This window comes from Talpa europaea (genome assembly GCF_964194135.1).
Source record: "Talpa europaea genome assembly, chromosome: 13".
In the NCBI taxonomy this organism is placed as follows: domain Eukaryota; kingdom Metazoa; phylum Chordata; class Mammalia; order Eulipotyphla; family Talpidae; genus Talpa; species Talpa europaea.
In genome coordinates, this window is record NC_140080.1 from 33,876,041 (window position 1) to 33,889,765 (window position 13,725).

A 13,725-nucleotide genomic window follows, 5' to 3' on the forward strand; every position below is an offset into this window, starting at 1 on the left:
TGGCCAAATATAAGATTTATGTGGTAGTTCACTATAAGCAACTTAGTTGGTAAATCATTTGATATCTTGCCTGATTTTGTTATGTTGTCCATTAAACACTGCCTTTAAGTACAAGTAATATATATAGATGGATGTCTTCTCTACCTAAGGAGGAACAAAAATGAGTGTATTCTTCAAATTTATTAATATACATATGGATATATAGACTGGAAAGTTTATGAAGATCAAAATTCATGACTTTTTTCCACCACTCTTTTATATCCACTGTTTAATAACGTACTTGACACATGCTAGGTGATCATTAAAAAGCTACTGAGTGAAGACAGTTTGTGTCTCTTAAAAAACTTAAAATTTTTTTTAGACTTTTTTTTTAAAGATTTATTTATTTATATAAGCACCGGGTACAGGCAGAAGCGAGGGAGGGTGAGAGAATTCACCAGAGCCAGAGCAGGGACAGAACAGGCAGACTGATGAGAAATACACTGCTGAGGGGAGCAGCAGGCGCCGCAGGAGAGGTCAGCGCGCCATGTTGGACCCTCACCGGCGGCCAGGGATGAAGCTGGCGGTGCAGAGGCTGCGGGCAGCTTCGCAGCCCAGCGCCCAACCACTGCGCCACCAGGGGAGGCCCTTGACTTAATTCTTTTTAAAAATTTTTTCTTTACTTTTAATTGAGATATAATTTCTAATGACATGTAAAGATCTAAAGTGAAAAGCTCAATTTTGGTAAATGCATACAGTCGTGTAACCCAAGCTCCATATGGTTATAAAATACTTCTATAATCCTAGATAGTTCTATCATACTCATTCCAAAATTCCTTCCCCAGAAGCAACTACTTTTCTGATTTTTGTCACCATCATTCTCGTTCTTGAGGATTTTTTCAAACCTTAATGGGGGGAAACTATACAAATTTGGTTAATGTTAAAATAGGTATTTTTAGAATTGATTACAGATCACTCAGCCTTTGATAATGACATTTAGAAAGTGTTCTACCTAATACTCAATTCATAGAACTTAGATAAATATGACCATCTACCTTGTCTGAGAGCCAAAATAATTCTTTGCAATCCGGAACATTCTCTTTGTTTCAGGACTAATTTCTCTTTTAGATTTAGGTTAATTTCATGCTTTCAATTTTTATTTTATTAATAGATTGATTTTAGATTTTTTTTCTATAAAGTTTTATTACTTTTAGTGGCAGACTAAATTAAAGAAAAATGTCCTTTGGCCCCCCGTATATTCCTTAGCATGTTCTATTTATCTTTTTCAGTTTATTAACGCAACACTTCTTGTTTTCATAATTTGAATTTTAGGTTAGTAAATGATATGGAAGTGATACTATACCTTTCATTTTTAAGTTTAAATATAGGGATAAAATGTTAATGGATTCTTTTGTGTATTTTTTGTTGCGCTCCTTTTAGGGTCATGTAAAAGTTGTTCAGTATTTGGTGAAAGAAGTCAATCAGTTCCCTTCTGATATAGAATGCATGAGATACATAGCAACAATTACAGATAAGGTAGGTTTAATATGCTCTTGAAGCACATTTTTGTTATTTGTGAAATTAAGTGTCAGTGTGTGCAGTTAACAACTTGTTCTTTTTGTCTTCTATGAGACTGATGACATGATCTTTCTATGCTTTCCTTTTTTTGTTCTATGCTTTCATTTTTCCATTTGCAAGTGGAGAATGAATGTAATTCTTTTGATAAATTATTTTGAGATGTCCTTCATTAATATACACTGTAATAATAGTGACTGAAGCTAAAGTTTATTACTTGATCATTAGCCTGATTAGAAAGTGTTTGAAGAACACATTCACTTTTTAGGAAATGGCGCCTTATTTTGATGAAAGACTGATACATGACTAGACTCAAAGGGTAGCTTTATCTGATTTAGGGAATTTTCAGCTGTTTGAGCTTTAATCCCTGAACTTTATTGTGCTCATTAGCTCAAGTTTGGGGCTTATTTTGTTTTTGTTGTTGTTTTGCTTTGTTTTTTTGACCTGTTAATATAGGATTTTCCTTTTTTCATATAATTCCATTTTCTTAATATAGGAACTATTGAAAAAATGTCATCAGTGTGTTGAGACAATTGTGAAAGCTAAAGATCAACAGGCTGCAGAAGCAAATAAGAATGCAAGTATTCTTTTAAAGGAACTTGACCTGGAAAAGGTGAGTGGGAGAAATAATTTTCTTTTTCAGAAATTGTTCAAAATCTGCTAGTATAAATCAGCAATATATGACCAATAATCTTCACAAAATCTTTCAAACAGAAATGATTAATAGATTACCAAACCACCATCAATTTTTTATTCTGACCTCAATATTCTGAACCATCTGAGTGAAGGACTTGTTTTCATGCAAATTACAGTTTACCAAATGGTACTACTGTCTAAGTGGTTTTAATACTCATCTGAGAAGAAATTTAGTAAAACACTGGAAATCTGGGGCCTCGCTGGTGGCACAGGTGTTAAAGTCTCAGTGCTATCAAGGTATCACAGCCAACGCGGCATGAGTTCAGTCCCCAGCCAGGGAGCTAACCCACATGGCATAAAAGACCTTTCCTACTTGCCCGATGCCCCCCTCAGCAGTGCATTTCAGTAGATCCGCCTATTCTAATACCTACTCTGTCTCTCGTGAATCCTTTCACCACCACCACCCCCACCTCCACCTCCAGCCTAGACCCCAGTTCTTATATGCATAAATAAACAAACAAAAAAAAAGATACTATTGCAACACTATTTACTATAGCTCGAACATGGAAGCAACCTAAATGCCCAGTAGAAGATTGGATCAAGAAGATCCACATAAAGGAATACCATTCAGCCATAAGGAAAAATGAAATGCTGCCATTAACAGCAAAATGAAAGTAGTTCGAGTGAATTATGTATAGTAAAGCAATTCAGAATGAAATATATTGAACATCTATACATTAGACAATTCAACAACCTGAAATACTTATTAAAAATTAGCAGATATTGGTAAGCAGTGAGGTTTCTGAGACTAAGAGGTATTGAGAGGGACAAATGGTCAAAAGGATATAAAGGATGGTGGTGGGGAACAAAAAAGGAAAAAAATAGTAAATAGAATGCTCAATTTTATGAATTAACTAATGCACAGTAAGAATGATTAAAAATTTTTTGACCAGATAGGCAAAATTTAAAATTTAAGTTTGGTGATTGCTATTGATGGCAAGGATGTGGAGAAATTAATAAAAAAAAAAAGTCATACTCTATTATGATTTTGATGAATGCTCTAAATTAGTGTAGCTATTAAGATTTTTTTTTTTTAATAGAGGCATGCTTTGTTTATTTATTTAGTTTGTTTGTTTATACATGCACTGGGTACAGTCAGAAGCGCGGAGGGTGAGAGAATTCACCAGAGCCAGAGCAGGGAGCAGAACAGGCAGAAGGACCGAAGTACACTGCTGAGGGGAGCAGTGGGCAGCAGGAGAGGTCTGCGCGCCATGTGGGACCCTCCTCCGGTGACCGGGGAGCAGCCGGGGATCGAACCGGCGCCGCAGAGGCCGCGGGCAGCTTCGCAACCCAGCGCTCAACCACTGCGCCACCGGGGAGGCCCTGTAGCTATTAAGATTAATTGACAAATGAATCAAAAAATGATAATGACAATAGACAATAGAGCACAAACTCTTATTCCAGTCATTCATTTATAGATATTTAACCTAAGGTAAATATTTAGACAACTGCTAAAAGACGGGAATGTATAAATACATTCATTGTTGCATTACTTATAATAGAAGGAAAAGTAGAAGCCTTAAAGCTTGTCCTAGAGTATTAAATAAGTTTTAATTTAATTCCATGATAAATTTACCTCCATGATAAATTTGTTTTCAGTTAAAATCATAAGGGGAAAAATTTATATTCACTTTAAAGTGATGTTTGAAGCTAGTTGACTACTGAGGTCCTTTCCCTTGTCTGTAATTTTTATTTTTTTCTATCTACCCAAGGATGTGGTCAATAATTCCCTAAAGAGCCAGTGTGCTTTCATGCCAATAGTGATGAAATTATTTTTAGCTGTGTATGAAAACTCTTAGTAGACTTTTCTATCAAATGCCTAATGGTTTTTTTTTTTGTTTAAATTTTATTTTTATATTCCCCATATAATTACAACCCCCTTATTTTGACCCCAAGCCCTCCTTTCCCCGCCCCCCCACCCCCCATAGAGTGTCTCTGGTTCATAGTTGTTTGTTGATTTTGTATTTTCTTTCTTATAGTTATTCTTTTTCCTGGTCCCTTATTTAAGTTTTCTAGATTCCTGCTATGAGTGAGACCATCCGATATTTTTCTTTTTCTTTCTGGCTTATTTCGCTGAGCATGATCCCTTCCAGCTCCATCCATGTTGCTGCAAATTGCATGGTTTATCTTTTTTGAATGCTGAGTAATATTCCATGGTGTATATGTACCACATCTTCTTAATCCAGTCATCTATTTTTGGGCATTTGGGTTGTTTCCAAAGCTTAGCTATTGTAAACAGTGCTGCTATAAACATAGGGGTGCAGGTGCCCTTTGGAATTGATGTTTCTGTGTCCTTTGGGTAAATACCTAGGAGTGGAATTGCTGGATCATATGGAATCTCTATGTTTAGTAGGTCAAGAAATCTCCACACAGCTCTCCATAGTGGTTGGACCAGTTTGCACACCCACCAACAGTGCAGGAGAGTTCCTTTTTCTCCACAACCTCGTCAATATTTGTTGTTGCTAGTTTTTTTTAATATGTGCCATTCTCACTGGTGTAAGATGGTATCTCATTGTAGTTTTGATTTGCATTTCCCTGATTACAAGTGTTGTTGAACATTTTTTCATATGCCTGTTGGCCGTTTGCATTTCCTCTTCAGAGAAGTTTCTTTTTAGCTCTTCTACCCATTTTTTTGTTTTTTAAGATTTATTTATTTATTTATATAAGCTCTGGGTACAGTCAGGGTCTGCGCGCCATGTGGGACCCTCCTCCAGTGGCCGGGAAGCAGCCAGGGATCGAACCAGTGCTGCAGAGGCTGCGAGCAGCTTCGCAACCCAGCGCTCAACCGCTATGCCACCGGGGAGGCCCTCTTCTGCCCATTTTTTGACTGGATTATTTTTGTTTTTGTTGAGTCTCATCAGCTCTTTGTAGATTTTTGTGATCAGTCCTTTATCATTAGTGTTGTGTGCAAAAATGTTCTCCCAGTCAGTGGGGTTTCTCTTTGTTTTTGTTACTGTCTCTTTTGCTGTGCAGAAGCTCTTTAATTTGATGTAGTCTCAGCTGTTTATCTTTGCCTTCACTGTCACTGCTTTGGGTGATGTGTCTGTAAAGATGTCTTTGATGTGCATATCACATAGTGTTTCGCCTATATTTCCTTCTATGTATTTTATGGTTTCAGGTCTGATGTCTAGTTCTTTCATCCATTTTGAGTTGGTTTTTCTGCATGGTGTGAGGTAGTAGTCAAGCTTCATTCTTTTGCATGTAGTGACCCAGTTTTCCCAGCACCATTTATTGAACAAACTTTCTTTGCTCCAATGCATAGTCTTTGCTCCTTTGTCAAAGATTAGTTAACCATAAATCTGTGGGTTTATTTCTGGATTTTCTATTCAATACTATTGGTCTGTATGTCTGTTCTTGTTCCAATACCATGTAGTTTTGATGATTATGGCTTTGTAGTATAGTTTGAAGTCTGGGAGTGTGATGCCTCCATTCCCTTCTGTTTTTTTCAGGAGAACTTTGGCTATTTGGGGGTTTTTGGTGATTCTATATGAATTTCATCAATAATTGTTCTATTTCTTTGAAGAATGACATTGAAATTTTTATTGGAATAGCATTGAATCTATATATTGCTTTTGGTAGGATGGCCATTTTAATGTTTATTCTTCCAATCCATGAGCAGGGGATGTCTTTCCATTTCTTTGTGTCTTCTATTTCTTTTAACAGTGTTTTATTGTTTTCTTTGTATAAGTCCTTTACCTCTTTTGTTAGATTTATTCCCAAGTATTTGATTTTTTTTGTTACTCGTCCCTCTGAGGTTCTGGCTTTAGGACTCCTTTTAGTATTTTTTGGAGTGGGGGTTTAGTCCTTATTCTTTCTTCATAGAGGAAGGAGAGCTTTACTATTATGTGTCTTGCTGTATTTTTCCTTTCGTCATGGAAGTTTGGTGTTCTTCTTGCTTCTTGTATATCAATTTTCAGCTCCTTCTTCACGTTTGGGAAGTTCTCTTCAGTTATTTCCTTGAATATTTTCTCTGTTCCTACATCTCTCTCCTCTCCTACTGGGATTCCTATAACTCTTATATTTCCTTTCCTAATGGAGTCAGATAGTTCCCGAAGTCTTTCTTCGATCTTTTTCCTTCGTACTTCTCTTTCCTTTTCTGTTTTGGTTCTTTTTATTTCTGTGTCTTCAAGAGTACTTATTTGTTCTTCCATTTCATCTATTCTGCTTTCATTGCTTTTCCCAGAGCTCTTTAGCACCGTCATTAATTCTTTGATCTCCTGCATCAAATGCCTAATGGTTAATATCCTTTACAGGCCATATGGTCTCTATCATAACCATTTGTCTCTGCTATTGTAGCACAAAGCATCTGTAGACAATAGCTAAATGAATGTGACTGTGTTCCAATAAATCTTGATTTATGGACACTAAAATTTGAATTTTATATAATTTTCACATGTCAGGAGATCTTTTTCTCACCAGTTAAGACACAAAAGCCAATCTTAGCCTTAGGGTCATAGAAACTTAAGGCAGGTGACTAGATTTGGCATTTAGACCATAATTTGCTCTTCTCCAATTTAGACAATTAAAAATTCCAGAGACTAATCATTTTACCCCCGGAATGGGAAATTACAGTTTTAAGAAAAATACTTTGCTTGATTTTCAAGAGACCTAAACTCTGTAGACAAATTCAGTGATGAGCCTGTTAGCCTGTTTGGATAATTCCCATAGAATAAAGAGTAACTTGATTTGTTTTCTACTTGTTTCAAACTTTCATTTGTGGTGCTAGACAACTATTAATATTATTATGACTTTCTTTCTGAAACAAATAATACTTTTTAGTACTGACCAAAGCAGATGTTAGCCGAATTTCAAGGTGATTAGAATCACGAATGTGTGTGTCTCTTACAAATTTTACAGAGTAGGGGGGAAATTTGTATAATAGCCTCTTGTCAGTATTTTTACAGTGAAATTTGTATTATAAGAATCATGATAGGGCCTCCCCGGTGGCGCAGCTGTTGAGCACTGGGTTGCAAAACTGCATGCAGCCTCTGCAGCGCTGGTTCAATTCCTGGCTGCTCCCCGGCCACCGGAGGAGGGTCCCGCATGGTGCGCAGACCTCTCCTGCTGCCCGCTGCTCCCCTCAGCAGTGTACTTTGGTCCTTCTGCCTGCTCTGCTCCCCGCTCTGGCTCTGGTGGATTCTCTCACCCTCCCGCGCTTCTGACTGTTCCCAGTGCTTGTATGTATAAATAAATAAATAAATAAATAAATCTTTAAAAAAAAAAAAAGAATCATGATAACTGCATTTTGGGCAAATAGGTAGCTTATAAACAACTTTACTGAGATTTAATTCCTATACCATACATTTCACCCATTTAAAGTGTATAATTCAATGGCTTTTACTATATTCATAGAATTGTACAACCATCACAATAATCAATTTTAGAATATTTTCATTATCCTAAAACAAAAACTCATACCCCTTAGGTTTCAGCCTTCCAAACCCTCCATTCTAGGTAACCACTAATCTACTTTCTGTCTCTGTGGATTTGGTTATTCTGGACATTTCATTTAAATAAAATTACACACTTACATGAATGATTAGAATGGTCCTATGTGACTGCCTTCTTTAACCTCACAATGTTTTCAAGGTTCATCTGTATTGTAGAGCATGTATCAATTATTTCTTTTCAAAACTTAAGCTGAACAATCTTCCTTTTTATAGATGTATCACATATTGTTTTCCACTCATCTGAACATTTAGGTTGTTTTCACTTCAGAAATTTAGGTGTTTTGTTTGATCATGTTTTCATTTCCCTTGGGTATATATTGATGAATGAAGTTGCTAATTTGATGTTGAACCATTTAAGGAAGACAAATTGTTTTCCAATGATAAACCACTTTGCATTCCTACCAACAGTATATAAATGTTCAATTTCTCCACACCTCACCAATACTTTTTTTTATCTTTCATTATAGCCATCCCAGTGGATGTGAAATGGGTATCTCAATATGGTTTTGATTTGCTTTTCCCTAATGGCTAGTGATATTGAGCATCAATCTCTTCCTGTGTTTATTGACCATGTGTATATGTTCTTTGAATAAATAATCTATTCAGATCCTTTGCCCATTTTTAATTGTCTTTTCATGATTGAGTTTCAAGAGTTTTTTTATATTCTAGATATAAATGCTTTACCAGATGTATGATTTGCATATTTTTCCTCATTTTATGGATTGTCTTTTTACTTTCTTGATAGTTCTTTTGAAGCACAAAAGCTTTTAATTTTGATGATGTCCAGTTTATCTAATTTTTCTTTTGTTGCTTTTATAAATGTGATTTGAAACTGACATCCATGGGAAGCCTCATGGAACATAAATAAGATTATTTCTCCTTTATTTTAAATTATTGTATTTTCATAAGTGATTTACCTACTATATTTTCAGTCAAGAGAAGAGAGCAGAAAGCAGGCTCTCGCAGCTAAGAGAGAGAAAAGAAAAGAGAAGAGAAAAAAGAAAAAAGAGGAACAGAAAAGGAAGCAGGAAGAAGATGAAGAAAACAAACCTAAGGAGAATTCAGAACTACCAGAAGATGAAGATGAAGAGGAGAATGATGAAGATGGTAAGAAATGACCTATCTGAGTTAGTGATAAAATTCTGTTGTGCTTATCAACTGCATTTTGAGTGCTTCTTGTTTTCGTTATCTATAGTTGCTGTTACTTTAATATGAAATTAATACTTTTATAGTATTTCTGAATATTTTACATTGTAAAGTGATACGGGAAACAGAAGGGGAAGGTAAACACATAATTCAAAGTTTAATTGTAATTTAAAGTAGAACATTGTTTGTCCTATAATGATGCAGTAAAAAACTGGTTTTACCAGCTAGTTTTCATGTTCTTCCCTACTCTTTCCTCCTCCAATTGGAAAATGGGGAGAGGTCTAGCTTCTCAAATTTTTTTTTTAAAGATTTATTTATTTATACATGCAAGAACTGGGGTATAGGCCAGAGTTGTGGGGTGGGGGGTGAAAGGATTCACCAGAGACAGAGTGGGGAGCAGAACAGGCAGATCCACTTTAGTACACTGCTGAGGGGAGCAACAGGCGAGTCAGGAGAGGTCTGCTGTGCCATGTGAGTAGCTCCCTGGCCAGGAATCAAACTGGTGCTGCAGTGGCTGCAGAGAGCTTCATAGGCTGTGTGTTAACCCCTTGCACCACCAGGGAGTCCCTAGTTTCTCAAATTTTTAATCCAAGGTTCATGCTTGAAGCTATGTTAGACTGAGGTTCATTACTTTCAAGTTGTTATTGTACCATCTGGCAGTGCTTGTAGTAGGCGAATAACCTCACTCTAATTCTAAAATATTATTTGAAAAATTTATTAAATTCAAACTGTATTGTGATTTTTGGTTAGTTCATGAGACTGCCACTTCATATCTTAAAGAGGTTAATGGTGTATATGATTTGTGTCAAGTTAGACATCTAAGTATGACATAGTATATTTGTTCTTTATTTGTTTCTTTATTTACTAGTGAATACTAGAGAAAGGAAAATAGGGCCTAAGGGATAGAGTTGTTGTGAATTTTTAGGTATATTATATCATGATTTATTTTGAGAATTTTTAAGTTCTGTTGCTCTCAGTGTGGTTTTTATTGTTTTTGGTCATTTCAGTGGAGCAAGAAGTTCCCATAGAACCTCCTAGTGCAACCACCACCACCACAATTGGCATCTCTGCAACATCTGCAACCTTCACAAATGTATTTGGGAAAAAAAGAGCCAATGTGGTGACAACACCCAGTACCAATCGGAAAAACAAGAAGAACAAAACAAAAGAGACCCCTCCCACTGCACATTTAATATTACCAGAACAACATATATCTTTAGCACAGCAAAAGACAGATAAAAGTAAAACAAATGGAGAACCCAGAGGTGGTGGTGCAGGTGGAAATAGTGATTCAGATAACCTGGACAGCACAGATTGCAATAGTGAGAGTAGCAGTGGTGGTAAAAGCCAAGAGTTAAATTTTACTATGGATATGAATTCCTCTAGTGATAAGAGATATTCCACACTGCTACTCCAGTCCCAAGATGAAAAGTCAAATACTGCCACTTCCAAACCTCAAACACGGTAAGTTTTTCTACTTGGTTAACTTTGCATCCACCTTTTCTTTATCATGCCTGGAACAAGAATTTGAAGTACATTCTCTAAGCCCAAGTTGTATTAAAACATTATCTATCTTGAGTATTCAAAGGTAAAATTCACCTGTGTCCTTATAATCATGTCCCAGTTATGGAATGATATTAGAAATTTTTATGATTTAATTTTGAAATTAAAATATTAGCATACTTTGATTGTAACTATTATTGATTATGGGTTCCAACTTTTGACTTTTGAATCCATTTTAATACTAAAATAGATTAACTCTATCCTGTTTCTATTTTTCTGAATTTTGGTGATTAAATGTGCCAACTTTGAATTAAAATATTTTGGTATAACTTAATCTATTAAATAATAGTCTCAAGTTTCTGCCTTAAAATTTATCTTTAATTTTTATTTACTTTATTGATATTTCTCACTTTTCAGACTTGAAGGTGAAGTGAATTCTAATTCTTTATCAACTGGCTACAAGTCGGTGTCATTGCCATTAAGCTCTCCAAACATAAAGCTGAATCTGACTAGCCCTAAAAGGGGACAAAAAAGAGAAGAAGGGTGGAAAGAAGTTGTACGAAGGTAAGAATTATTAGTCTCATCTTTTACTTTCACATATTTATTTTCCTTTTGCAAGAAGATTCAATTAATGAATAATTTGAATATGGTTATTATTTTAAACTGTAGTGTCATGCTAAATCCACAGTAGCCTAAAGCAATGTGTAAATTTTGTATACATATTTTATGTGACACACAAATGTTGGCTTTTGAATTTAAAAAAATTATTAAAACAAGATATACAAAAGTTTCTATATAAACCATACAAAATGGGTCAAGCTTCTTTAAGAGAAGATTCTATACTAAACAGCAAAGACAATATTTTAGTGAGGGCTCTGATTTTTATTTGATAGTCCCATTTTGATTCAAACAGTCAAGCTTTTCCATCTACCTAGTGTTTAAGTAAAGTTAAAATTGGCTGGAGAACATACGCTTTTAACCAGTGCAATTAGATCAATATAAAACAAGTAAGGAGCTCATAATTTAATAAAACTACCTTCTTCCTCTAGAAAATAAAATAAAGCCACCCACACTCCTGTAGATAATCCTGACAGCTGCCTTCATTATAGTGTTTTTTACTTAAACTGTAGTGTAAGAAATTAATAAAAGCAGAAGAGAGCCCATTGCTTTTAAACGTCTCTCACAGTTCAGATGATACTTATACCCTCTGCTCGTGCTATTCAGCAGGAAAAACATAAATTTCATAATGTGCATTTAATAACCAAAGAATTCATAAGTTTGGGCTTTTATTCTATGATGTTTCTAAGAATATGTCCACTACATTCAAACAAGAAAGAAAAATCTTGGCCAAACTAGAGAAACAATACACACTCAATAATCAGATCATTTATTTATTTATTTATTTATTTATTTATTTATTTATTTTAAAAAGATTTATTTATTTGTTTGTTTGTTTATTTATACAAGCACTGGGTACAGTCAGAAGCGCGAAAGGGTGAGAGAATTCACCAGAGCCAGAGCGGGGAGCAAAGCAGGCAGAAGGACCGAAGTACACTGCTGAGGGGAGCAGCGGGCGGTAGGAGAGGTCTGCGCACCATGTGGGACCCTCCTCTGGTGGCCAGGGAACAGCCGGGGATTGAACCGGCGCTGCAGAGGCTGCGGGCAACTTCGCAAGCCAGCACTCAACTGCTGCGCCACCGGGGAGGCCCAATCAGATCAATTTAAATGTTACTCATGAAATATTGGGCCTTCCTGGTGGCACAGGGGTCAAAGTCAACATTGTCAAGCTGTCATTAGCCACTGCGGCGCAAGTTCAATCCCTGGCCAGGGAGCTACTCACGTGGTGCAGCAGACCTCTCCTGTCTTACCCCCTGCTCCCTCAACAATATATTTCAGTAGATCGGCCTGTTCTGCTCCCCACTCTATCTCTGGTGAATCCTCTGACCTCCCTTTACCTCTGTTCTACACCCCAGTTCTTGTATGCATAAATCTTTAAAAAAAAATCATGAAATATAGCCTAGCCATGCTCTACTTTTCGGGATAGATGAATATATTCTTCCTAGCTTGTCTACATTAAGGTGACAGATTTTGATCGTGAGACATACTTTAGTGATTGCCACTGAGCATTCATCTGGAAGAAATAGTTACAGTTTAAAGGTTCCTCCCTCAAAGTGGGGAATCCTGGGATTCAGCGACAAGCATGTGAAAGTCATAAATGTTACTCTCATCTGATTCTGCTTTAATCTTGAGACCTGGTTCTGCCAACACACACTTTTCTTTGATAATCCTGTGGGGCACCCCAGGCATCTTGTCAAATCCTAAGACTTAACTTCTGGTCTTCTCTCTGACTCTGCTTGCCTCATTCACAGGTGGAGTGCCACACTTAAATTTTATGAGTTGAGTTTTGTGTAGTTTAAATCTGAGGCTTTATTTTTTTGTTGCTGAGTATAAGTTGATGGTACTGATGAGCTAGCCTGTTACCCAATATGGAGTTCAATCACACTCATACTCATTTTAATTTAGAAAGAATCAATACATTGCAGTTTAGATAATGTGCTCTTTTGGGTGAATTTGTAGGGCTTTGGAGGGGGTCGTTTGTTTTGAAGATTTTTAATTTTTAATTTTTTTATTTATGCATACAAGAGAGCTGGGGTGTAGGCCAGAGGTGCGGAAGGCAGAGTGAGAGGATTCACCAGAGACAGAGCAGGGAGCAGAATAGGCAGATTTACTGAAATACAGTGCTGAGGGGAGCAGCAGGCAAGACAAGAGAGGTCTGCTTTGCCATGTGGGTTAGCTCCCTGGGGATCGAACTCATGCTGCAGTGGTTGGCAATAGCTTCATAGTGTTGAGACTTAATCCCTTGCGTCACCATTGAGGCCCTTGGGTAGATTTGAATGCTTACATCATCAGTGATTTAAGTACAATTTTTATTTTAAATAGCAATTTATATCCTTACTAAATTAAGCTCAATATAAGAGGTCAGTTTCTAAAATAAAAACATCTAATAATAATTTGCTCTTTGAAATTTGAGAAACATTACAGGTCCCCATGAGCATACTACTGAGATTTAATAAAGATATTTACAATCTATTTAGTAAAGGTATTTACTATTCAATGATACTTTCCTAAGCTCATGTGTAGTCTTCATTTTATAGGTCAAAGAAATTGTCTGTTCCAGCCTCTGTGGTTTCCAGGATAATGGGAAGAGGAGGATGTAATATCACTGCAATACAAGACGTTACTGGTGCCCATATTGATGTGGATAAACAAAAAGATAAGAATGGAGAGAGAATGATCACAATTAGGTAATTGTGGAAAATGTATATTCCTAGTTCAGTGTAGTAACCAAATTTTCTAAGAAGCATACTTTGTTAAG

General features: G+C 36.2%; 1 protein-coding gene across 2 annotated transcripts in view; it reads left to right on the forward strand.

Annotated features, from left to right (window-relative positions):
• LOC311183083 (ankyrin repeat and KH domain-containing protein 1) overlaps positions 1–13,725 on the forward strand; it is a gene marked incomplete at both ends in the record, with an annotated part of 132,094 nt that overhangs the window by 108,220 nt on the left and 10,149 nt on the right. For both annotated transcript variants that reach the window (XM_084252332.1, XM_084252333.1), the window contains 6 exons: positions 1,420–1,515; positions 2,051–2,167; positions 8,633–8,807; positions 9,854–10,310; positions 10,767–10,913; positions 13,505–13,654. In XM_084252332.1, coding sequence (XP_084108458.1) covers positions 1,420–1,515; positions 2,051–2,167; positions 8,633–8,807; positions 9,854–10,310; positions 10,767–10,913; positions 13,505–13,654 — 1,142 coding nt within the window. The remainder of the gene's footprint in view (positions 1–1,419; positions 1,516–2,050; positions 2,168–8,632; positions 8,808–9,853; positions 10,311–10,766; positions 10,914–13,504; positions 13,655–13,725) is intronic.